The following is a 25,002-nucleotide window of genomic DNA, read 5'->3' as shown; positions in this document are numbered from 1 at the left end:
ATGATATTAACAAGTTGCTTAAACACTGTTCCTACCAAACGATGTATGATCTGCTTTTTCTTGTAGGGAAGAAGGATGTGAAGAGACTTTCACTGACCAGTGACACCATGAGATCATCCAAAGCTGAATGAAAATTGTCAGACATTTTTGCCCCTTCCAGAGTTTTATCAATATACTGGCTATTCAGAAAGGACTCTATGCCATCATACCACTCACGGCAGAAACCCTCCTTTCTTTTAAAGAGCTCCAGAAGGAAATTAATTTTTAAGAACTAGACTGGGCAAGAAACATCTGTACGTTCAGGAAAGTGTTGCAAGTTTCCTACCTTGCTTGAATATGTTCTTCAGCATAGTATAAGAGCCTGGGCCTTGCTGTCTTACTGTTTTTAACTTCTTTGTGAAAAAGAAGAACATTCCTAATAAATAAACCACGTCTTCATTAACAATGACAGGAACGTTATCGTCCAGGAGACCTGCTCTGTGCTGAGGTGAATATATAGAGAGTTTCCTTGGAACTCAGTCTGTTTCTTCATTTAAAATGAAAGAACTACCTAAAAGATAGTAATCTTAGAATCTTTTTCAAACTGGGACAAGAAGCCCACAGTCATTTTTAACTGCCTGGGCTTTTCACTAATAAAACAATGGATGAGGGCTGCTGTGAAATGTTAACTGGATTTGCTGTATCAGTGAACCTGTGTGAGAGTTAGCATTCAGCCGAATTCCCAAGTAGATAAAGGGGAAATAGATAGTGATCATCCAGGATGAACCACAGTCAGAGTTCATCTTGTTGTTCCTGTTTTTATCCGTTCTCTGTTTTGCTTTCTTTTCTCTTATTTTTTTAAAATGTAATTGTCAATCTTTCCTCTCAGCTAAGCGATGTCCTTAAAGTAATGTCCATATATTGTATGATTAAATAATGGATTATTATCACTGTACAGTATTGCCAAAGCTTTGTGTAAAGTTGTTTTTTACTCCTTTTAAACTAAACAAAACCTTTCAATAGCAAAGAAAAGTAGATTCATACAAAACTAAGATTATGCTGTAAACATAGAAAAAAGTTTGGAATTTTGCAATTACAGTTTATTTAACAGGATTACCACTATTTTATGCTATAATCTAACAAAATCATCTCGAAAACTTGTAAGACCATCATGTGCAGCTTGAATTCTACATTCTACTGGCTCTTACTGTTAGCCAGACAGTGAAGATTGGTAGCCTGGCCCTGTCCAAGATCCCTGGAATTTAAGAATTCACATTCCTGAAATATTTCAAGGTTTCTGAATGTGTTTTCATTCTGCATCAGAACGAAAATGAAATCTGCCAAATTTTACATAAAGTAAGAAGAAAGAGAGAGAGAGCATGACAATAGGTTAAGGGATAGCATTAGCGGTAGGGCTAGAATAGGCTTAGGGATATCCCTGGGATGTGAGAGACCCATAAGCAGACTGTTGCAATGAGATGAGGTGATATTCAGCAGACTGAAGAGACAGTTTCCCCCATATGGGCAGAAGGAGTGAGCAGAACACCTCCAAGACATCAGATCATCTTTTTACTTTCCCAATTGCAGACCTGACCATTCCACATGACAATATAGGAGAAGTGGCCAGTCCTAAGTCATTTAATGCTTATTGTTTAGCTCCTAAAGTGACTTACATAAAATTCCCTGAGTTTCAGCTGAGCTGAAGTAGCAGCAGAACAAACAGCATGAAGATAATCTGCATTGTTCTGAAGCACAAATAAAAAGTTTATATTCTTTTCATGGGATTAGATATTAACCTACCCAATTGATACACAAGTATGGTAATAAAAAAGTTGCTTTTACATTATACAATACACAATACATTTAAAAAAAGCTTTTCCAAAAAAAACCACCTGGTATGTTACCAAACCCATAAAGCAATCCTTACTGAAACTATTCCTTTGTTCTTGCTGAAACTTCCTGAATGTTAAGCACAAAGCACAGCATGAGAAATATATTTGCAAAGAAAATACTGAGCTAATAATATACTGTGATAACTGACTATCTCTCTGTAGGGAGTACCATGACAGTATCTCTTTCTTCTTAAGATATAGATATAGTTGATATATGGAGGAAATACAATTCCTTATGAAAACCTTGTAAGGTTACTTTTTATATATAATATCTCAAATTTTGAACTTTACCAACTCTCCATTAATCTTCACTAGTCCTATGAAGGAAGTAACTTTCATTGGGTACAGCCCTTGCACAACTGCATCATCACAAATGACAACACTGCATTTGATTCTCATCTTTTCTGTATTGATATATTCTAAGATTTATTCTTACCAAAGTCAGTACTGCAGCAATATTAAGCCATCATTGAGTAAGCTCACAGTCAAATCAGCCTCTCTCTCTCTAATGGGCATTTCTAAGGTGTGTTTCCCAAAATACAAACACAGTTTTTACAATATCTGCTTGGCTTTTGCCTTTGAAATCCTTATTTCTGAGGCTTGTATTCTCCAAACCATTATAACTAAATGCTCTATTTTCATTCAAATGTGGATTCTTTGTTGCACAGTCCATGGACAAATTTCTCCAATCCACACTGGAAATGTTTAATGCATATTCGACACTCACTCCACCCGCAGAAATCCCACCAACATGAATCGAATTTCAGATTATAGAGAAAATCCAGCGCAATTGAGATCTGCCTTGATTGAATAGGATCATAGAATATTTCTTTCCTGGTCCCTAAAGGCTGCAGAACTGATCAGAAGCCCTGATGAGAAAAGATTCCCTGTCAGATGGCACTGCAAATATAGTTTTAAATAAAATACATTGGAATTTGATCTCAAATCTCAACTTTTAAGGATTGCTTGTTCATGGCCAGATTTTTGTATCCTCATTCAGGATACAGACTTTAGGTACAACCTATCTCAATGAAAGCCGTAAAACTGTTTACAAATTCTTCCATTTTGAAAACTTTCACTCTTAAGCAGGCTCACTTGGTTGCTTAAGGGAATGGAGATATAAGAACCACTGCATTGGCTCAGACGAAAGATCAAACTAGCTCATTATCCTGCCTCTGACAGTGTTCAACCATGGACATCTATGGAAGAACAGAACTAGGAAAACATGTATTTTCCTAAGACACTTTCACAGTCTCCAAAGATCAGGACACTTCTGAGCCACAGGTAGTACTTTGTTTTTTAAAGGTGTCATTTTGTTTTTTTGAAAGGTTCTCCCCGTAGCATCAGAGCGCATCAGAGGCTGATGCACACAGTAAGATTCAATTACAGCCTGAGCACAGCTGGCAAAACTCAGTCCATCATATCATCGTTTATTTAGAATATTTTTCAATCTAAATTCTCAGCTCAGGAGAGACTTTCTGAACTGCATTAAAGCAATTTGTCTTTTTTTCTCCATCTCTTTCAAGAAAAGAAAAGGAATGTGGTTTGTTTGCCATAGATTTTCTTCCAACCTCGTACATTTGCTCTTGGCTCAGAACAGTTAGGGGAATATAGCAGAAGGGAGCCGGACAAACACAGAACCATTTTTACTATCATCCATTCAGCAAAGAATGATTTAGAAAGAAAAGGGCTAGATCTTACACTGCATGCTGGTATCAGTCTCAAACAAGCCAGTGAGTCTTGACGTGATGAAGACAAACAGCTTCAAGAGAGATTTTAATTTAATGTCCAGTCTTTATTTCTTTTTGAGATGTGATCCTTTAAACTTTCTAGTGTGGGGAGAGAGGACTGTCAAAGAGAGAAAACACGCTGAGCCCTGTTGGAGGCTGCTACACAATAAAGAAGCTGAAGGCCTGCAGCAGCAGAGCAGTAGCAGCACCGCAGTAGCAGCAACACCAGCTGGCAGGAGCCCAGGAATAAGTGCCAAACTGCCTCCCTATAGCTAGTCATACGGCAGTAAACACCCTCTGGCCAATGTATTGCAGGTGAAAAAAAACAGTTGCAGGGCAGTTAGAGTGTGAAGGAGTGAAGATTTTACACAGATTCCTCTTCTACAGGTTCCCTCAGATACGTCTCTGGAGATCCCACCAATTTTCTCCCTGTGTCTGTCTGACACCAAGCTGCATTACTTTTTAGCACATTACCCATGCACATCTGTATGCAAGCTTCATCTCTCCATAAGAATTGAATAGGTACCGCTCCTGCTGGGAGACAACATGTAGAGGGGAGCATGCCCAGGAGAGAGGGGACAGCTGGAGGAGACCCGCTGTGTGTCACACACCTCCATCAGAGACCGCCTGGCTACCAGACATCATTCACAGACATACGCCTTGGGAGAACAAGCATTCATCTTGCACTACTCAGAAAACTAGGCAGCCACACTGATGTAAATTCCTCCTTATCTCCAGCACTGAACATCCGGGGTCAGTTTCAGAAAGGGCTCTCTATTAATTCCCTCCATCTTTTTTTCCATTTTCTTCTTTCCTCTGCAACTGAGTTCTGGCCAAAGCTGGGTGTGGAAGTACCAAAATACAAGACAGCTTGAGGGACTGCAAAATGAAGTAGAAAAACCTGCAAACTCTGCAAGCAAATCCATCCACAGCAAACATCAACCCAAATTTTAGGACACCAAATTTCTAATTGGGATAATGGAGTCAGGACCAAAGACCTTTACTCTAAACTTTTGTGCCGTTCTTTAAGCACCTGGCAGTGGTGAGCAAAATCCATTGGCCAGCTAAGCGAGGAGGATGGGAGACCTGAATCACTGCTGTGACACAAGGCAGCCAGAGCAGATTCTGGGCCAGACTCATGATTCCACCTCAGCACTGCCCGTTATTGAAGAGAAACATAATGAAAATGTCACGTTTTAATTATCACTTGGTGAACAAAGATTCAAAGAAAATATATGATGAGTACCCAAGTGCCAGCACAAAATAGCAGCTCCTCTTCTCATAGCTGTCTTGATTTGTTATGCCTCTATTAAACTCATAAAATCCCTCAGATGTTTCCTCATTTTTGTCCCCTTCCCTCCTGCACCCTACTGTGCTCTGCAAAGGCCAATACTCACTGTAAAGAAGCTGTGGATGCTGTTGAACTTATCACGCCACTCTCAGCCATTTCAATGGCCAGTTTTATCTCCAACTTTTTGTACAGTGACACAATGCTGGATTTGGGCTGGCGTTCCCGAATTAAGATTTTCTTCAGATACTTATTGTCGAACTTTTTAAATCTGCAAAAGAGAGATTAAAACCAAAGAGTAAAAAAGAAATGTGTTTTTATCCCTGTGGGATAAGCTCATCTTCATTAAAAATGCGCACATATATAATTTGGTGGTGGAAACTGAATCCAAATTGGAGGCACCTGTGGACTCCTGAAGGCCTAGTAAACAGAAACCTTTAGGGGGACATTTGGCATGGTCTACTGGTCCACATAGATTGTAAAGCCCACTAGACAAAAGACAGAAACAAGCTGCAATCAGAGCAAAATAGAGGGCTGGGTGTATGTTTTCATATAACACTGCCTCATTTGTAAGAAAAGAATATGGCCAGTCTCCATGCTTTTGTACAAATGTTGTATTCTAATAGGGCATAACAGCAGCAGCTGCACTTACAGTAATCCTGGCCTATTCAGCCAGCCACCAATAATGCTCTAAATGGCCCGGTAGTTACAGTAGTTTGGGCCCATTATGTTGCTGATAATTTTGAATCGTGACAATTAGAGTGGAGAAAATATATTTCTTTGTATTCTGAATAACAGAAAATTTGAATGGACCACAAAGCACTATGTGCACGCACACTGCAGATTATAAAATATCACTGATGTGTGACATAATTTGAATGCAGATGCATGTATGTGTTTTGAAACAGGTATGTGCTTTCAGGCAGACGTTTAGCAGAACAGCAGATCGTCTTAGAAGTTTCTTTCAAAGGAGCAGTTTACCACAGCAAGGTGATGTGGTCCACAATGTTAGAAAAAGCACTACAGAGTTTCTACATTTTTTCCTAACAAAGGCTTGTTTTTATATGTACTGTAATAGCACAGAGAGGTACACAAATGTGTTTCCACTGGAATTAGAGCTCTTTATGTTTTTCTAAGTAACAGGAAGCTACCCTGAGTGTCATTTCACTTAGATAATTTATTTCAAAATACATATGCCAAACATCTTTAAAATAACATAGAATGGAATAGGGTGTACCTTTTAATACAACCTCTCCTACGTTAAATATTTTCGTATACAGTATGGTCTTTTAATCTGCACCTGAACTGAAACACTACATTTATGACTGATTTGGACAAAATTCTCTTATCATAGCTGTGCGTAGATGTGAGATAAGGGAAAATAATGTGTTTTATCTTTTTGAAACATGGAATGCAGATATATGATTGGAATCACTGCTCCAAGAGGAATTTAGTTAGCCTATTCACTGTATAGACAGCTGTGTGGCCACATGGATGCCCTAAAGCTATGCCTGCTGTGCAAGAGCCTAGAGAACATTTAACTTCCAAGTCCAGATATGTGCCCTAACTACAGCTTTACTCCCTGTTGTGACAAGACTAGATGCAAAACAGCAGCTCTCTTCCCACTCCAAAATCCTGATTTCCATAGGGAAAAACCCAGACACAAAGGGAGCTGCCTCATGTCCCGGCAGCCCCCCAGTCTGGATCAATGGGGTCCAATGATGAGGGGAGAGCCAAAGTGCTTCTGCACAGAAGTCTTGGCATAGCCTAAAGGACTACTTTTATCCCATGGCATCAGAATATGGTGCTTGTGGAAAAGGAAGATTATCCTATTCCCCTATATTGCCTTCACATGCCGAGATGGTGGCAAATATGATCACAGAGCTCCCTTACGGAAAAACATACAAAGCAAACAGCAACTCAGAATGCCAAATCTGTTCTGGACAATGCCTGCAAGATACACAAAGCTTCACAAAATCACCTCATCATGCTTACAGAAGACATAACATAGTCCTGTACAGTTCCTGAGTGAAGACTATATTAAAAATAGTATCTGCTTATGCTAATGGATAATTAAATTCAGCCATTCACTTCAGTATTATTTTAACTATGACTGAATACAAAGACTTGTAAGGACAAATGACTAATTACTATTTAATCTGTACTTATCAACAGGGCATCATTTTTGCCATGGCAACTTACAATGAAGGAAAATGAAGCACTACTTCCTTACATAGATTCCATTCTAAATTCAAACCTAAAGGAGCATTGCCAATCTAAGCTTTATGTCAAAGCTATGTTTACAGGCTGTTTACATGCCTGTAGCATGCATTTATGTGTTATGCTTTTCTTTCAGAAGGCCTTTCTCCTTGTTTGTGCGGAAGAAACTTAGCAAACAATATGTGGGCGCTGCACTCCCAAGAGATAACGGTTACTCAGGAGTTCATTTTTTAAAAAGAGATAAGACACATGTCCCCAGTACTTCATGCTATGTTACTCTTATGGCGCACAAGATGTATTTCCTATTCTATTTACCTATTGTATTTTACATCATAGATAGGTTATTTTATTATAGTAGGCTGCAATAAGAGATGCTTACTTATCTCTCAGCTGATAGTGACTCCAATGTCCGCATATGTCTTCAATACCGGCCTTCAAGTGATCCATCAACTAGAGAAACAAACATGGAAAGATTTTAAGTAGCCATTATGAGAAAATAATGCCACCACAAATATGCAACTGTTAACAGGATTCTGAGATTTTTAAAAGACGTGGCAAGGCAGCTAATTATGAAAACATCTACAGTTCTCTAAAAATTCAAGCAAACATCCTACAGTGGCATCTCCTATGCTTGGCTGCAGTGGCAGTATTTTGATCAAAGTGGCAAGTCTGTCAGTCTGCTATCATCTCACCACATCCCAGCAAAAAATAGGCCCAAGAAAAGGACTGTGTCCAATGGAGGATGATACAGATGATACTACTTGCCTGGTCCTCTGTCTACAGAGACTAAAAACTAAATTCTTGCTTCTGTCAGCCCAATTTCCTCTCCCCATGTGTCACTTCCCTGAGAGGGGAGGGGCCTATTACCAGGCACCTCACTCCTTAATCCTTGCCTTGACCTCCAAGTGCTTCAAGGATTTTGAATATTGTCATGAGACTGGTCAGTTTATCACTGATAACTGCCAGAATTTTCAGTCTTCTCTTGTGTGTTTCCAGAGTTATTGAAACAGCTTGAAAATGGCCAATTGTTACATATATATTGTTATATATGATGTTTTTAAACATAAATCCCTTTCAAAACTAAGTGTAAAGGTTGAAATAGCAAGAATTAATTTCACATCAAATTCAAATCGATTGAGATGCACTGATTTTTCTAATGTCTCTGCATTAGAAATTAATTTTAAGGCACAGTGTTTCTGTTCATTTCAAATATGTTTCCTATAGTGACAATGGAACCATATATGTACATTTTTTAGAGTACTATTAAGTCAGTTTGACTGTTATTCTCTTTTTTTACATATTGATAGCCTGAAAAGTTAAAGCAAATGTTTGAGAGAGAGAAAGATAATTTCTCAAAAGGACTTGAAACTAAATTTGCAGACCAATGGTTCAGCTCACTTTGGTTATAATACCTGATTTAAGACTTTTCATGTTTTAGTGTGGCTAGAACCAGTCAAAGGACAGCAACAAAGGAAGCTGACAAATATAGCTGGGAAGGATGATGAATGTATTTTGTAAACTCTAGTTTTATGTCTCTGTGCTGCCATGGTCACAAGTATCCGGATATAAGGGCTAGAATCTGATACCTTATTGTTGTTGCATCACTGAAGTCTTTGGAACGTGGTCTATTCTGTAGCTTTGAAAATAGATCCCCCCTACCCCCCTGCCAAGCTCTGCTAGGCCACGACAGTTATGGCACACTATCATAATATGACAGTCTTTGTGAATACAAATGAGATGTCACATTTTAAAATATTATGCCTAGGATTTCCTCCAAATAGTCTTAAAAACATTCATTGTCCACATCCACCAAATGCCAGTGCTACTGAATGTCTCGCTCTCTCCAGCTATGTTGGAACTGACACCTTTTCTCCTCTTCTTTCTAGAATACTAGCTACTGATACCAAAAACTTACTCGCACATGAATTTCTTCATTGATGGACTCCTTTTTGTTGGTCTTTTTAACATCTAGATATCTGACCAATGGACCAATTGTGATTCCCTGCATTTGGAACAATGAATTGAAATGTTCATTATCCTTTAGAAAAAACAGAAAGAAAGCAAAAGAATTTCATTTTAATCAATTAGGAAAGCTGTGTCTTAGGAGAATGGTCTGCCACCCGTAGAGAGAGTTACAGAAAAGGATTAAAAAACAAAAACTTTTAAAAAGTATGCATCAGATTTTCTAATCAAAATTACATTTATCAACATGTTTTAACTATATAAAGTAACTAACCCATTGACAACTTTCTCCAAAACAGCACTCATTTGAAAGAAAACTTTTATCTTTGGGTTCCTACAATCTTGAAATCTCTTACTTCAACATTTTCAGAATGAAACATTTTATTTTTTTATTTTGAAATCATTTTTAGCTGCTCCCAATTCTCTGTTGCATTACTACAGCTTCTAGCATTTAAAAAGGGGAAATAGAAACAAAATTGTTTATCTGAAACATTTTGGGTGGAATCTGAGTGCTTAACCACAATTGCACAGTGCATCCCATCAACACCCTAGAGTATCTGAGATATTTGTATAGAAAAATAGAGAAAATGTGATGCAAGTTGTCCAGAAAATTCAGTTCTTCCTGGTACAGCAGTGTAAGCCAAGTAAAATAACCCAGAGCACCTGAAGTCACACTAGACTTCTGTTCTCACAAATCTGACTTGTTCCCTATACTTTTCTTTAATATTCTTTCACAAAGGGTTTGAAAATGTTCCAGTCTGGTCCCAAGATGAATGAAGATAGATGTCAAAAGTTCAAAATCCTACATAAGACAAAATTACTGTCTTCTGCTCAGTTTTATATGCAACACTAGTAAAGAATAACTCTGCTCGTGCTGAAGAGTAAAGTTAAAATGCTTCTTATTTTGGAAACATTAGGAAGTGCATGTGCAGTGAAAAGAAAAGATTTTGGACACAATGGACCCTTTTCTCTGAATGTTTTAGAAGACTTGGGCTTTCAATAATTCTTCTGGAAAAGTTTAAGAGTAAATTGTAAAATAAGAGTAAAAAGTGCAATCTTCACTAGAAAGCTTTTCAGTCAATTCTGTTACATACAAAATAACTCATTAAGAAATCCACTCACCTGGATGAACACAGTAAAGTATGTAACTACAAGTGTAGCAGTAATGAACAAATTTTTTCTAGGGAAGAGATTCACTGGAAGCAGGAATGCAAGAGAGAAGCTACTGGCTCCTCGAAGGCCACTGTAGGAAATAATGAGCTGGTCTTTGAAGGAGAAGGGATACGTTCGGAACTTGTTACTGATGTAGAAGAGAGCAAATACACCTAGGTAGGAAAAAAAGCTGTTATTAAGCAAGTAGAAAAGGAAAAATAAAAAAAAAAAAGCAACATCTTGGCTCAGGAAGCTGTTGACAAGACTTCCTTTCAATTTTCCTCATTTGTACCTTCTCTTAGACCAGCTGATGGAACTGTGAGAAAATGTTCTAGAAAAGAGTGTGTTTTCTAACTGCTTTATGTTTTAAATTCACTTGAGTAGTTTAGAAGTGAAATTAGAAGAAAAGATTTACTGTCTATATTTATGTTACACAGTTCTTCTCTGAAGTGTGCTGGAGACAAGCTGAACCACTAGATGAGAGTTTTTCCTGTGCCTTCCCTTGCAATGTTTCCTGCTTTTTGCACAGTATCTGCCCAAAGTGTTTGAACAGTGCTTCGCCAAAAAGTCCTGTGGATAAGTTCACTGAAGGGCAAAGAGTAATAGCATTTTAATTTTTAATCCTTTGGTTTATTCTCTCTTTAGTTCTCTATTTATTTCTCTGTTTTAATTTTTCTTTTAATAAAAGGTTAAAATTAATGAAACACCCTGTGGATGTGTAAGGAATGCAACTTCGCTTTATAGATACATTTAGTGCGTTGCTTGATTTTCTCTTAATTGCCTTCACCTTCCATGAGATATATGTATCCTATCTTTCGTATGGAAATTGTTACAATTCTGATGTACATGCTGACAAACACTGTTAATTACTGGTGTTATTCTACATATTAGTCATTGATAAACTCTGTGGATTATTATAATAGGTAAGGCCAGTAGCAATATCTAATAATTTAGGTTACTGGGTGCTGCTTTATATAAGACCATTTTTGTTACTTTTGTTAGACAGTAACTACTCAGGCTGAAACTCTATAAAGGAGGTGTCACCCTAAAGCCATTTCTCTTTACTTATTCAAGCTTCAGACAAAATGATGGAATAATTTTTCAGAATGGGTTTGGGGGAAAATATTTTGGTCTTCCTCTGGAAAGCTCTAGCTCTCCCCTAGGTGTTGGAGAGAGGGACAGACATGTGGCAGCAGAGTGATTTTTGTATCAAGAAAGCACCTTTTCTATCCTTATTAGAAGGATATCCCAAAATGACCTCCAAAGTTAAGCCTTTAAAAACTTAAAAGTCATGCTTGACCCAGCATAAACAAGTAAAATATGTAACTATTTCCTTCTTGCTGTGAAATCACCAGAATCATATCACTTCCACTGCTGAGTACTTCCGTCATCTCTGCATAATAGGGCTGCTCAGATGCATGTACTTGAACCCTCACAGGCCTCACAGAATCACAGAACAGCTGAGGTTGGAAGGGACCTCTGGAGATCATCTAGTCCAACCCCCTACTCAAAACAGGTCTAATCAGGTCAGTTTGCTCAGGGTTGCCCATCCCAGTCTGAGAGATCAGGGAGCAGGAGACCTTTGCAGGAACTGAGTGTGTAGAAACAGAGACAGGCAATGTTTTCTAGTAGTTTAACACTTCAGAGATTGTGCAAATTGACTAGTGAGGAGCAGTAGCATGGCATGGTTTGCCTGAGCTGTGGTATAAGGAGGGAAATAGAGTTCCAGTTCACTCATCTATCAGTACGTGTATTCACTTTCCCTCTTTTTCAATGCCTCAAGCACTCCTGACCCCCAGACCTTTAGTGGTATAGTGCCAGAAGTGTGCTGACGTACATTATCGAATTAGTAAGTTAATCATGGTGTGTGATGAAATTACTATGAAGCCCACTTACCCGAGGGGATAGTTAACTAAGATGTCAGCGTCTATATAGGCATAATCATGGAAATAGTTTAATTTTGCTTAAAATATTCCATTCTCACCTAATCATAAAGTCTGTGCTTGCAGAATGGCATTGCTTGCAGATTTGTCTGGGGCATTCCCCCCTTTTCCTGCAAGCGTAGATTTGTGAAATGAATTTGTCAGCAACACACACCTAGTAAACTCATTATTAAACCGGTTATACCAGTCTGCACAGACTTTTCTAACATACCTTTGCACTGAAATGTTTCTCTCAGAGATGCAGAACAGCTTGCCTGCAAAAGCTGACTTACTCAGTGCCCGCCAAATAAGGCAGAAAAGCAGAGTGAAGCAAATGAAGGCCCAGTTCCACTCGTGGTTCTTCCCAACTGTCGACACTCCCATGAACACGAAAATCAGTGTCTCGCTGATGCTACTTAGCATCTTCATGAAATACTTTATTGTCGTATAGGAATTCTGGGAAATGTTTTCCTCCACATATTTTTTCATAGTCACTGCACATGCTGTCATCCTGTACAAGGCAAAAAATCAGAGATCAGCAACAACCATCTGTCTTTTGATTTAAGGACAGCTTCAGCCCTCATGATCTGCACGCTTCCCACTCTCTGTCACCAGCTTTTAGTGTCTTTCCTAATATCAAGTAGCATTTTGCTTCTTCAATAATGTCAGCTACTTCAGTTATATGATGCTGGATAAAAGAGATACCTTAACTGAGCTTTATGAATCCATTTTGCATACAGGAAAAAGGAAGCAAATGGAAGAGGAAGTGAGAGTATCACATTCTAGTTCAAAGTCCATTTTATTCTGACTGTGTAATGCACAAAGACCCAAATATTTGAGTCTCAAACAAAGGGCAGTCAATTCTGTACCAGTCTGCGGGCAGGCGGATCAGTTAAAGGGACATAATCTGCCTCTCTGACGTGGTGGTGGAGGAAGAGGGTGCTAGTCCAGCACTGGGTTCAAAGCTCCTTGCTGTGCCCTGCCAGCTAGCTGGCATATCAGCAGGCGGACGTTAAGCCTCAGTAATTCTCCGCCCACTCCAGCTCATTTCTGCACGGCAGGGGAAATGCAGTCATCCTGGAGCCTGTCTTTCCTCCCTCTCAGTTATCCAGGGTATGGGCAATGTGCCCAAGAAACTAAAGGAATATTTTCCACCAATTTGCTCTTCAATCAAGGCTAAAATCTGTTCAAAGGTATCAGCAACAACCCAGCACAGCTGCTGGTAACGTGTGCACTGAGCAGTACCTTGCTCCTCAAGCAATCCCACTGAAGACAGTAAAATACATCATGTGGAGTAAGGCACTTCCCCTCATCAATGTCAGGATTTGGCCTCCGTTTTCTATGTTTCTAGCTAAATCAGCCATTGAGCACTTAAGGATTCCTCTTCTCCCCTTCATTTTTCACAGTTGTAGATGAATAGATAGATTCGGTTCTATGCTAGGAACATATTCCATCATCTATCTAGCTTCTGTTGATATTACTTTAGTCTTTGGGGGCTTCTATGTGATGATATTTTTCTGAACTTGTGAATTCAGAGAATGCTGACTGCTCATTAAAGAATCCTTCATCTAGTTTCTACTCATTTAATTTCCACTGAAGAAATGGAACGGAGACATTCAGCAGGTCCAAGGACATTCTAAGACAAGGCCATTAGGCATTAATGATTAACACTGTTGACTTTCAGAGACATATGCATAATAGAGTTCCATGATCCAAGTGAAAAATGAATGAATTCCTCAATAATTCAGAAGGGTGACAAAAAGTTCCCATCCCTAAACAAGCAATAATTTCCTTAATGAAGCAGTAAGAATAATAAATTCCCATTATATTACCTTTCTCTTATTACTAATAATTTCACTATTCTAATGAAAATAAGAAACAAAAGAAATAAAGCGAATAAATATTATAGTGCAATGAATAGGCAGGGAAGCAGTGTGCTGGGCAGTGCAGGTTCCTATGATCCCTACAGTTCCCATTGTCCCTATGGTATTAGTGCTCACTACACAGTAAGTCTAACCTTCTCAACTAAGGTCACTAGCCACCTCAATCAAAGCAAACGTGTCGGACTTGCAAAAAATAGTCCAAGATTCGAGTCCTTTGTCTAATCATTAGCTCATAGAAACATATTTTCAACCTAATTACTTAACTGGGTTAAATAGTCAAATTTTTCTTCCCAGGCAATCCTCTGCAAAGGTTGTCTGTACAAAGCCAATTCTTCTCTGAAGCTAAACAAATTGGGGTTTGATGAGCAAACATATCTGTCTGGACAAGCAATAGCTACGCATATTTATTTGTTAGGTTGAAACCTGTTCATCCTCCTTTCTCGAGATACTTCTTGGTCCTTCAGGAGGACTAGGGCCCACAAAACCCTGCTGCCTACCAGCGTATAAGCTTAGAGCGAAGGTTGCTGCCACCCACTAGCTGTGCACTGAACGTAGCAGCAGCCGGCAGCACTAGCTACAGCATTTGAGAGCTCATCAGGTTCCCATCTCTACATTTTACTCTGCTGAAGGGCTGTTTGGCATAGTGTCTTTCAAATTCACCCACCAGCCATTTTCTTGTAACTTCACTCACTTTTACCCCCATTCCTTTCCCCTTCTCCTTCTCTCCTACGTCTGTCTTCTTTCCTTCTGACAATGTCCCCTTACTCACTCACTATATTTACTGCAGTTGATCGAACCGACAACTTTCCCTCTGCACTGGGCACACATGCAGTCACAGCACATTAAGAACACAGTCCTTAGCATTGCCATAGTAACTTACCTCTATCACGTCAAAGACATGATCTTCAGTATCCATATATGTGAATATGAATACACAAGTACATACAGTGTATGTACACATATGCTTGGTGTTTCTTGTCTACTTTTGCCCAGTTTCAGTCCCAGTAATGCTGTTCAATTCTAAGGTAATTGCAGTAAATCATGTTAAAGCTGATGTTAACAGCTATATACGAGAGCAAGAACTCAGACATTCTTTCTTTACTTTTTTCATATTAACATTTTTTCATCCCTGTTGTAACTTGATGATGATGCTACATAGAAATAAATACAGATACATTGGTTTGCTATCGAATCATTTTCTCATTAGACAGATGTTACCAGAGAAAGCAGGCTGCATGCTTGGGCCCAAAGAATAGAAAATAACCAGATGGTGGCAGCACTGCACTAATCATTTTACCAACAACTCGCAGTATTTTTTCCAACCAGCAGATACCTAAATATTTTTCAGAGCAGATATCCACTCCTCTGCAGTACATTTAGAGGCCCATACTGACTAGGAGCTTGCTTTTCCTAGTTACTGCTGCATTTTACAGACCCTTTAGCTCACTGCAGGTCTGAAGACCATGTGTTGAAAATGCATATATTATACCAGTCTCAAGAGAAAATACCTCCTTGAAAGAATGCCCCTTCCCTCAAGAGGGCATCATAAAGCCATACTTACGCCAAAATGCCTGAGATGTAAAGGATTTCAGCAGACAAGTATGATAGATAGCTGAACATGAAGACCAGCAGGGGTTCAATAGCAGAAATGTTGTGGGTGAATCGAGTCATGAATGCTGAAACAAATCCAAAGACGATGCCAAACAGCACACCACCCAGTCCAACCACGAAGAAGCGAGCAAAGCCAGCAAGAATATCGATGGGTTCGATCTCTTCATATCTGTGCATCTGGGTGAAGGCGATGAAGATGTTATATAACACCTACGTATGAAAATAATGAGACAGCAGTCAGATGTCTTTCCAAGCCTGGCAGACGTGCACCTTTTATATATATATGCCAGATGTTGCTTTAGACAGCTCAGCAAAGTAACAGTTGAAACCTCATCTGGCTCTTAACAAGTCCCAGAATTAGGGGTCTGCCAGGTGTCCTGCAAGTAGCAAAAAAGTGGGGTAGATGACCATGTAAAGAAAGTAAAATACTGAGGGATCACAAGCAATTGAAAGGAAGAAGCCTGGGTGGTTTCTTTAATGTAACTGAAAAATATTCATGCTCTTTTGTTTTTTTGAAGATAAACTTTATTATGGGCCTTTGCAGCAGATGTTGATGTTGCAATGTACCCTAACAACTCCAGGCTCTCCCTCATGTTATCGTTCTGTCTTTGGATGAGGCACGGCAGGGCAGTGACTAAGAATCACAATTTTGTCCTAAATTCCATTTAGGCAGTCTAACACGATCTGTAAACTGGACACACTTCACTGGGTGGACTTCAAAATGTCAAATGTTTTTCAGTAGTACTTGATGCATAAAAATCATGAAATATATCACAAAAGCAATGGAAAAGAAAGAGAGCAGAGCAGAGGGGACAGGAGCTGGCAACCCCAGTATCATATTGCCTCTAGATAAATACGGTCATTACTGTTCTACTATTGGTGTTAGATATAGCAGAACTCTTGTTTATTCAAAGTTTTAATGAGTTGCCTTATTAATACAGTAATTATTGCCTATGCTGATTGACACTGAAAAAAAACCCCAAAAAACAAAACAGCAAATGGCTGTCACAACTGTATTCACAGCTAGAAATATCCAAAGGACACTTTCCCAGCCTGGCTGAAAAAGGCCCTGGTCTGGCCCTAAACCTCTTCATTTTTAACATTCTTTTGGAGCTACCCACAGAGACCTGAGCAAGCTGACAGTTCGCCAGCCCATCCTGCTCCCTACAAATTTCATATTAGTGTAGCAACAGTGTGGAAGTGGGAAGTTCACAGCCTCTTTATCCTCATGTGGCTTGGCGGGGTGCCACTTATTCTGCTTCGTGGTAGCTCCATGTCAATGTCCCCAGTCTCACAGCAGGCACTAAAAGCTCTTCTTGGTTGGCACTCTAAAGGGCTTAAAGACCCTTCACACATGTTTTTTGACTTGAAAGCTTGAAATGCGAAAAAAAGAAAACATTATCAGATAACATGAGAGATTGAATTTACTACATTATATAGCTCCGCCTGTAAAGATAATTTCATTAAGTTTAGATCAGACAGGTTTATCATACTTAAATTATTAATAATTTATTAGAAATTAATGATGAAAAATCTTCAGTATTTTCCACTTTCATTCACCTTTTGAAAGCTATTAGAAGATTTCCACAGGGATGAATGGGGTAATAATAAAAAGGTCTTAGAGGCTGCTGACAGTTAGTTAACATTAAATCCTGTCAGATTTGTTTGCAGGGAATGTTTATCATAGGAAGGTTGCCTTTCAGTTTTCCAGAGAATGGTGGAAACACCTAACAACATCAATTCTTCATAGCTATTACACCAAAGCATTAGTCCCAAAAGCCATCTGGTGCAAAACAGACCAAAACTACCTGTCTTATCTAAGTTTCTTTTGTCTTTCTTCTTCATATAGTTAATTTAAAAAGGCTATTAAGAAGATTAAAGCAGATATTTGCAGGTAGAAGAGTCAAGCTCATTAGGATAATAATCATTTCCCAGCTACTATCTAATCCTAAATTGCTGCTGGGAACATATAACCTTGAGGTGTCACAAAGTCTGTTCTCCAGGAGGCTCATTGCTAGTGTTTCTGGAGGACAGACAAAGCACAACAAAACGTTCCAGGTGAGAGCATCCTAAAAAAATAAGCAGAGCTGCTTTTCCTGATGACTGTGTATAAAACTAGGCTTTTCAGTGGCAGAAATGAAAAAGAGGGTTTATGTCTCAACAGTAGATAAACCTTATTATATTTACTAAAGTGTTTAATTACAAAGCCTGTTCCGTCCCTCTGTTCTCCCTTTCTTGCTGACCACAAATTCTTGCTAAGACTCAGGTGTCTTTCTAACTGGTACCAAGATGTTGAACAGTGCTGAGTTTTGAGTAAGGCAAAATGACATCAGCAAATGACTTAGTAAGCTTGTCTTTCTTTTTCTGGCTCCTAAAGTGTACAATAACATGATTTCCTTATTTGTGACATGCTTGGTGGGAATAAACTGTTTTGTACAAATCCTGGATTGGGAATGTAAATGCTGCTTGGCTAAGTTACATTGTAGTGTTTCTGCCAGTAAATGGATTACTAGAATTCTTTAAAATGGTAGGAAAGCCTGAATCAGCTTAGGATGCCTTGGTTCGCTCAGAAAGAGGTGACAGATTGGTAACAGGCCTCATTGAACAACTCTGTAAATGTCACGCTTTGGGTTTTTCTGAGGAGATATTATTGTGTAGTGGTATACCACTGGATGGAGTATAGAGCTGGTGAGAGGAACAGTGAGTGTGACTCTGTTGCCCACAGGGGACTTCCCTCTGGGACTGGGATCCCTAGTCCAGCTGTTGCCTCTGCAGTTTACATGACACAAACATCACACAAGCTATTCATACAAGAAGCATTGGAAACTAAGATTTTCAAGCAATGTACACCGCCAGTGTACACAGCCTTAATAACTCTTTCTTCCTTCTTTCTCATTACATGAATTTTATTTTATTCTAAACAGACCAGCTTCCCCAGCAGAGGTAGAGAATATCTCTATCCTCCTCCCTGACACCCATACTTCTTGGTGGTCAAAGCCCTCCACAGAGGCACCAGAGAGGTAAATGACACCATGACAGAAAGTTGTCACTGCCACTTCATTTTGAGTCCAGCATGGTATACTAGGTGTCCTCAGAGAGCTTTTCTAAAATGAAGCCTCAAAGGTGAAGTAGTCAAGAAAAATATTGACTCCTCATTAGTTTCCTGATGCATGCAAGTGCTCAGCTCCTGTCAAGACAGACGTGATCTGGGTACGTGCAGAAGCAGAACATCAGATGCCTGAAAAGCTTTACAGTAAAAGCAGGGTCCTGCCCAGAGCTTTAGTGCCTTCAGGCTTGAATGGCATCTGCACTGGATTTACCAAAGTCACTGTTTTAGACAAGGCATTGAAATGCCACATGTGTATAACTCATGCTAGGCCTGCTCCTGTTCTTGTCTGCACTCTGATGCTAACACTCAGTTCAGAAGTTGTGACTGGAAAAAGAAGTAATTAACAGGACTTAGAGCCTTCTTGTTCCACCCACCAACTTAGCCCTTCTGAAGATAACGGGAAAGGGATTAATATCTCCTTTTGTGCCAGTTCCTTAAGTCAAAGAAATAATTCCTAGATCATCACTTTCATTCTACATTCTATTAGCTTGGGGAATTTTTATACCACGTTATTAAACTAAATATGGGAGAGGGGGACCTATCACTGCCTCAGATATAAAGTATAAGTTTAAATTTATAGCATTTTTTTCTGCTGTAGAAAAAATGTTCAAGCTGATAAGCAAATTGGAGAGAACTGGGGGAATATTTGTATTCAAACAATAGCAAAATATGTACGCTTAAATATATCTCAGTCATATTACCTTTTTAAACACATAGAGTTAACTCAAAGGAAGCTGTTAAGAGAGAAATGGGGAGGAAATGATAAGATAAGACATCCGAGGTAAATAGTTTTAAGGACTCTAAAATAACAACAAGTGGGGGAGTATCAGAGGAAAAAGCCACCTAATTGTCTCCATCCAAGTGAGAAACAGTTCAGTCTTCTCAAACAGAAAGCCTGGTAGAGAATTTGGAAACTTCAAAGCCCAGAAAAAGGCTGAGAGGTGAGGGATGTAAAGGTATATCAGCAGAAGCTGACAAACTGATGGCAATACAGCTGCTGTGAGCAGAGCCACAGAGATGAGGCAAGCAAGGTGAAGGGAACTCACAATGGTATAGAAAACACTCCCTACATACAGCCCTTTCACTTCTTTTGCTAACACATTTTGTACCTCTGAGGAATGCCTAAATACCACTACTTTTAAGGACTTTCTATCCCTACAACTTCATGCTGTAGCAGGATCCTGACTGAGAGCTTATGTAAATGCCATAATGAGTTAAACTCACATCATATATACATCTGGGAATGAAAGGAAGACAGGATAGAGAGCCAGTCAAAAAATGGATGGACTGAATCACCCCTCCCAGAGTGAGGAATGCTTTCTGAGGTCTGCACTTAAAAGAACCAAAAAGACAAGTGGCAGTGATAGGTGCATATTTTTCATTACAACTATAACTTATAAGCAGTATGCGTGCAAACCTAAGTAATATTTCACCATTAATTCTACATCAGCTCTACATCTCTGATTCAACAAGGTTAAGGATTTATGATCAACAGGCTGTAGCCACAAGAAATTATTTTTTTCTTTCCTTTTCCTTTTCACATTATTCATAAACTGCACTACTCCCATGAAGCCTCTCAGCAATGAACTCTGTACAGATTTTACAAGAAGTCCAGGGTGTGCTGTGCTTCATATTTAACAGTATCTGAATAGTTTTTTAATATGTTTCAGATTCCTGTGCTTTAAATTCTATAAAGATCTTATCTAGCAGAACTCCTTAACCTGTAGTTAACTTTCAGCACATGAACTGTTCTGTTGGTTTCCATGCAATGAATTTCCTGCTTGAAATTTCTTACTTGAAAAAGATACATGTTCTAGACATTTTAGTCAATTGTAGCCTAAAGTTAGAATTTCAGGTTGCTCCAAATTTTAGTAGAGCTAATGGTAAAAAAGGGAAAGTATTAGCAAAAGGAGCTTTCTAAAAAATCTCTTTTCCTATTTCAAAAAATATGTATCTCTTTCTCCAGAAGCATTGTTTCTCTACACCTGAGATAAGACACCGGAGAAAGGTGAACGTTTGACAGCTGTAAGTTTGTGCAGATAGAAACAGAGTTAGGCAAAGCCATTAGTGGCTTTTGGAATTTCTGTCTAAGTTCTTCGAGGAAGTGTGAATTTCTTAGAAGGGGCTGGAGGAGAGAGTGATGTGGGGTTGGCCACACCTGTTTTTTTGACAGAGTGGCACATGACAAGGAAGGGCTTCCTATATTGCTATCCAGCTGCAATCAGTCCTTAAAGAGTACAACAATTTTCTATCTATTTGCTTGCACAACGTTAAAAATGTTGTTAGATCTCACACTGGTCCTAGCAGCAAAATCAGCTTTAGTTTATCCATTCTCTTCAGTGGATGCAAGAGCAGGGTGTGCTGTCTAATGTGTTTGCTTTCCTTTTCCACCAGTGCTATGGCAGTTTGCTTCTGAAAGACTTAATATAGGATACAGTTTTTACATATGTAAAATCATGTGTGCATTGCCAATGGTGTATCCATACAACAAGGTGTCTGGGATCACAGAGCTGCTCTTGCTCTGCTCCAGATAATCTTTCAAGACACAACAGCCCAGGGAGCAGAAAATTAGGAATGGAAACAAACTCACCACAGTTATGCCATCATTTAGCAATGACTCTCCAAAAATCATCATATAAAGCTGCTCATTGACTGAGGCTTCTTCAAAAACTTCCAGAGCTGCAGCAGGATCAACAGCTGAAATCATGCTTCCAAAGAGTAAGTTCTGCAGCAGGTTCAGGTCACTCAGGCCAAAGGATTCTATCTGGCAGACTCCATAGAGGGAAAGGCCAATCCCAAACGAGTTCAGAAGAGATCCCAGCACAGACCACCACAAGATGGATGCAAAGTTTTCAAAAAATGGGCGAGTTGGCATGAAATAACCCTCCTCCAGAACAATAGGTGGAAGGAGATACAAGAAGTAAATACTCGTGTTCATCACTGGTGGGGATTTGTGATCAGTACCGAAAATGATCGCTCCAACTAATGCTCCAATGACAATCAGCACGCAACTTTCAGGCATGAGTCTTGGTAATCGGTGATAGAGATGAAAACCTTGAATAAAAAATTGGGATATTATTCAAGTTTAAATTAACCTGATATCCAGACAGATGTTTTGTCTTCAGAAGGCCAGGTTCTGCTCTTAGAATTACTAGTGTAAATATAAAAGCAGTACGATTCCCTTCAAAATGAATCATCTCTGGATTTGCATCACTACAGCAGGGGAAGAATTTGGCCATGAATCTTTTTTCTTGATTTCTGACTGAATCTGGACTCCATTTCTAGAAACAGAGAAACATCTGCACACGAACATTTTGAAAATGTTCTCCACAATTTGGAAAAAATCCTTGCTGAATAACTGCCAAGAAAAATGGCTGCACTTATCATATAAATATTGTGGATGTGACTCTCCTCCTGTCTACTTTGATGTATTACTACTGCAAGTACATTCATATAGTTCTTCTCCTTTGACACTGGTACTGTGGTAATGTCTAACAATGGCTCATCTAGTCACTGTACTAGGTACTGTATAAACATACTGTGAATGACAGCTGCCTCATCTAGAAATGTAAGGAGTTGCTCTAAATTTACAAGAATGAGAATGAGACAAACTAAGAAACCTGTAAATCCAGTGGCTGTGTCTCCATACATGAAGCTAGGTGAACCTTCATCCCATAAATTGAGCCATAAATGATGTGACTGCATTTCTGTGACTTTCAAACTAGCAATGTTCAAATTAAAGGAAGAGGAAAATTCTTTTTATGAAATTTAAAATTATTTCCTTGAGAATATAACTGCTTTTAACAAAAACAGGTTGCTACTCACAAGCATGGGCAACCCAAGAGATACAAGTGTTATAGGCGATATATTTACTTAAATAAGATAGAAGCATTTAGGATTGGAATTATGTCATTGTCAAAGTCAAAGAACACACCTGTTCCTTCCAGTACAACACCGGTAAAAACAATCCCAGCCACAAAAAAAATATGTAAAATATTTGGTTACATGGTACATTTTTGATTTCTTGCCCAGATAGAAGGACCCAAGATCCCATTTTCTACTTACCTATTTTTGCAAGGGAGGCAAGGAGTATCCAAAGAGTAACTTCACAAGGAATTTGCACATAGCCATAATCAACTGTGAAAACGTGCAGCCTTGCATCTTGTACAGAGCCAACAGCTCCCCCATGGTCAGGTTCATAGTGAGGCAAGAAACTACTGTTCAGATTGGGCTCATCTGCATAAACAGCAGCAGAAGGGCATACCAGAGTCAACAGCAACAGCAACCCGTTCAAAAGCTTTGCACGTGTGAGCACAAGAGAGTCCATGTCTGGGGCTGTGACTCTCCTCTATTACAGATGTAGCATACGGCGGGTGCATGAAGGTATGCAATGCTCACACCTGTCGATTTGCGCTGCTCATATTCCCAGCTGCTTCTTCGTCAGGGCTGCTTCATTGACCTATTAGAGTTCATTTTTAAAGTCCAAAACTGCCTGTGCTCTTCCTTGTGTTACAGACCTGGAGTTTAAATGAAGGCACTGGTTCTGCAGGCTCCTCAGACCCGGATCAACTCTCGTCACAGCATCACCCTGTTAAGAAATAAAGCCCTTTCTAACTGCACTCTTTTTCCACTCACTTTGATTTTTCCCATTGTCGAAGGCAACTAAACAGCAACATACATCAATCAGGCAGCAAGTACAGCACAAATATATAGCATCAATCAGGCAGGAGAGACGGCAGCACCCTCAACAGGCACAATAGCCTGCTCCATACCTTCCTCTTCTGTCTTCTCTCCCTCTCTCCTCGCCTGCCGCCCCAGCACAGCTAGCAGCTCAGGTACCACACTTGGCACTGCTCACTAGTCCTTTCTCACTTCGTAAAAAAACTACTTGGCATGTAAATAAATATACTCCCCACGGCTTACTGTAGGGACATCTGGTGGAGGACCACGCAAATTACATCCTTATTTAGCCCTAAAACATGTTATTTCTCTTAAATGCATGTATTTAATTTAGGCACAATTTTTAGAAAAAATTTTTAAAAAGAGGATGATCTGTGTCAGATTACATGCACAAAACTGGATGTCATGTATCTCTTGTATTCGACATTTGTTTTACCCATGCCAACAAGACATTTACTAGACAATCATGTTGCCCTTGTACAACAAGATATTCACCATGTTACAGAACATTTTTTTAGGGAGTCAGTCACTTCCCCTCCTCCTGAAAAAAAAAAAAAAAACTTGTTTAGTGTGAGGATAACAAAGTGTGCAAATGTAGCAGTGTAGATTAGAAGCTGTTAAAGCCCATATTACCCACATTAGAGGTGAGTAAATTTAATTCACAGACAATTACTCTTTTTACACCCATTGGTCTGGTTGTGCTAGAAAACAATGCTGAATCTCTTAGAGTGTCAGGTTACACCTACATTCTCAAGTACCGCAGCCTAGCAGGAACAGAGCTGTACAACAAAACAGCTAGTGCAGAGCTAGTGCCCCACATCCACACCACATGTGTTCGGCAGAGTAGCCTTCAGGCTAGCTCTTAGCTGGTCCCATAGACTGAAGGTCCATTCAGGGGTGGAGAATATCTTCCATACAACTGCCTGCAGAAAGAGATCCAGTCTGTGCTCTCTGTGACGCTCTGAGATGCAAAGTAGAAGGCAACAAGTGGTGACTATTGGGAGATTTGTTTTAAAGCATAGCATGATCTGAACGAAAACCCTAATATAGATGCAAATTCAGAGTAACAAATTTCTCTGGTACAGCCAGCAATGTAGTTCGATGTTCCGTCTCTACAAGAGGCACTTCCGTCTGCTTCTCCTGCACACTACCACTACCAGTTTGAATCCAACACAAAACAAGATAGGAAAGGTTCAGCCTGCTTATGAAGGAGTTGTTCCTTTTTATCAGTATACATTATATGGTCCTGTTAACAGCAGTATTTCTCAAAGTCCCTTTCCAATGCAGAATCAGGCTGACCAGCTATTCAGTTAGCATTATAACAGGGATTTGTTCACCTGAGGGCCAAAGGAAGCCTGCCAAACACCAGAGCTATGGTTCTCATAGTCAGACTTTCTTCTTAACACAGACCATTGCATTTCACTCCATGGCAGCAATACACACACAGGCTACAAGCTGCATTAAAGGTAAGCGAATTGCATGATTTGAACCTTGGAGAATTAGCACCCAGAGGACTGCAAGGGAAAGGGCGAGCACTTCAGAGTCTCTAGAAGGATAAAGTCAGCTTACTAGCT

General features: G+C 39.4%; 1 protein-coding gene across 2 annotated transcripts in view; it reads right to left on the bottom strand.

Annotated features, from left to right (window-relative positions):
• SLC9A4 (solute carrier family 9 member A4) overlaps positions 1–23,612 on the bottom strand; it is a 33,538-nt gene extending 9,926 nt beyond the window's left edge. For both annotated transcript variants that reach the window (XM_026103141.2, XM_064502877.1), the window contains exons 1-8: positions 22,814–23,612; positions 21,339–21,802; positions 15,590–15,849; positions 12,439–12,656; positions 10,194–10,396; positions 9,025–9,111; positions 7,489–7,559; positions 4,999–5,160 (exon numbers count right to left, since the gene is read on the bottom strand). In XM_026103141.2, the coding sequence (XP_025958926.1) occupies positions 4,999–5,160; positions 7,489–7,559; positions 9,025–9,111; positions 10,194–10,396; positions 12,439–12,656; positions 15,590–15,849; positions 21,339–21,802; positions 22,814–23,075 (1,727 nt within the window). In that variant the 5' untranslated portion in view covers positions 23,076–23,612. The remainder of the gene's footprint in view (positions 1–4,998; positions 5,161–7,488; positions 7,560–9,024; positions 9,112–10,193; positions 10,397–12,438; positions 12,657–15,589; positions 15,850–21,338; positions 21,803–22,813) is intronic.
• Positions 23,613–25,002: the final 1,390 nt, after the last annotated feature.

The sequence above is a fragment of the Dromaius novaehollandiae genome, chromosome 1, assembly GCF_036370855.1.
Source record: "Dromaius novaehollandiae isolate bDroNov1 chromosome 1, bDroNov1.hap1, whole genome shotgun sequence".
NCBI classification, from domain to species: domain Eukaryota; kingdom Metazoa; phylum Chordata; class Aves; order Casuariiformes; family Dromaiidae; genus Dromaius; species Dromaius novaehollandiae.
This window is presented reverse-complemented; position numbering and strand designations above follow the sequence as displayed.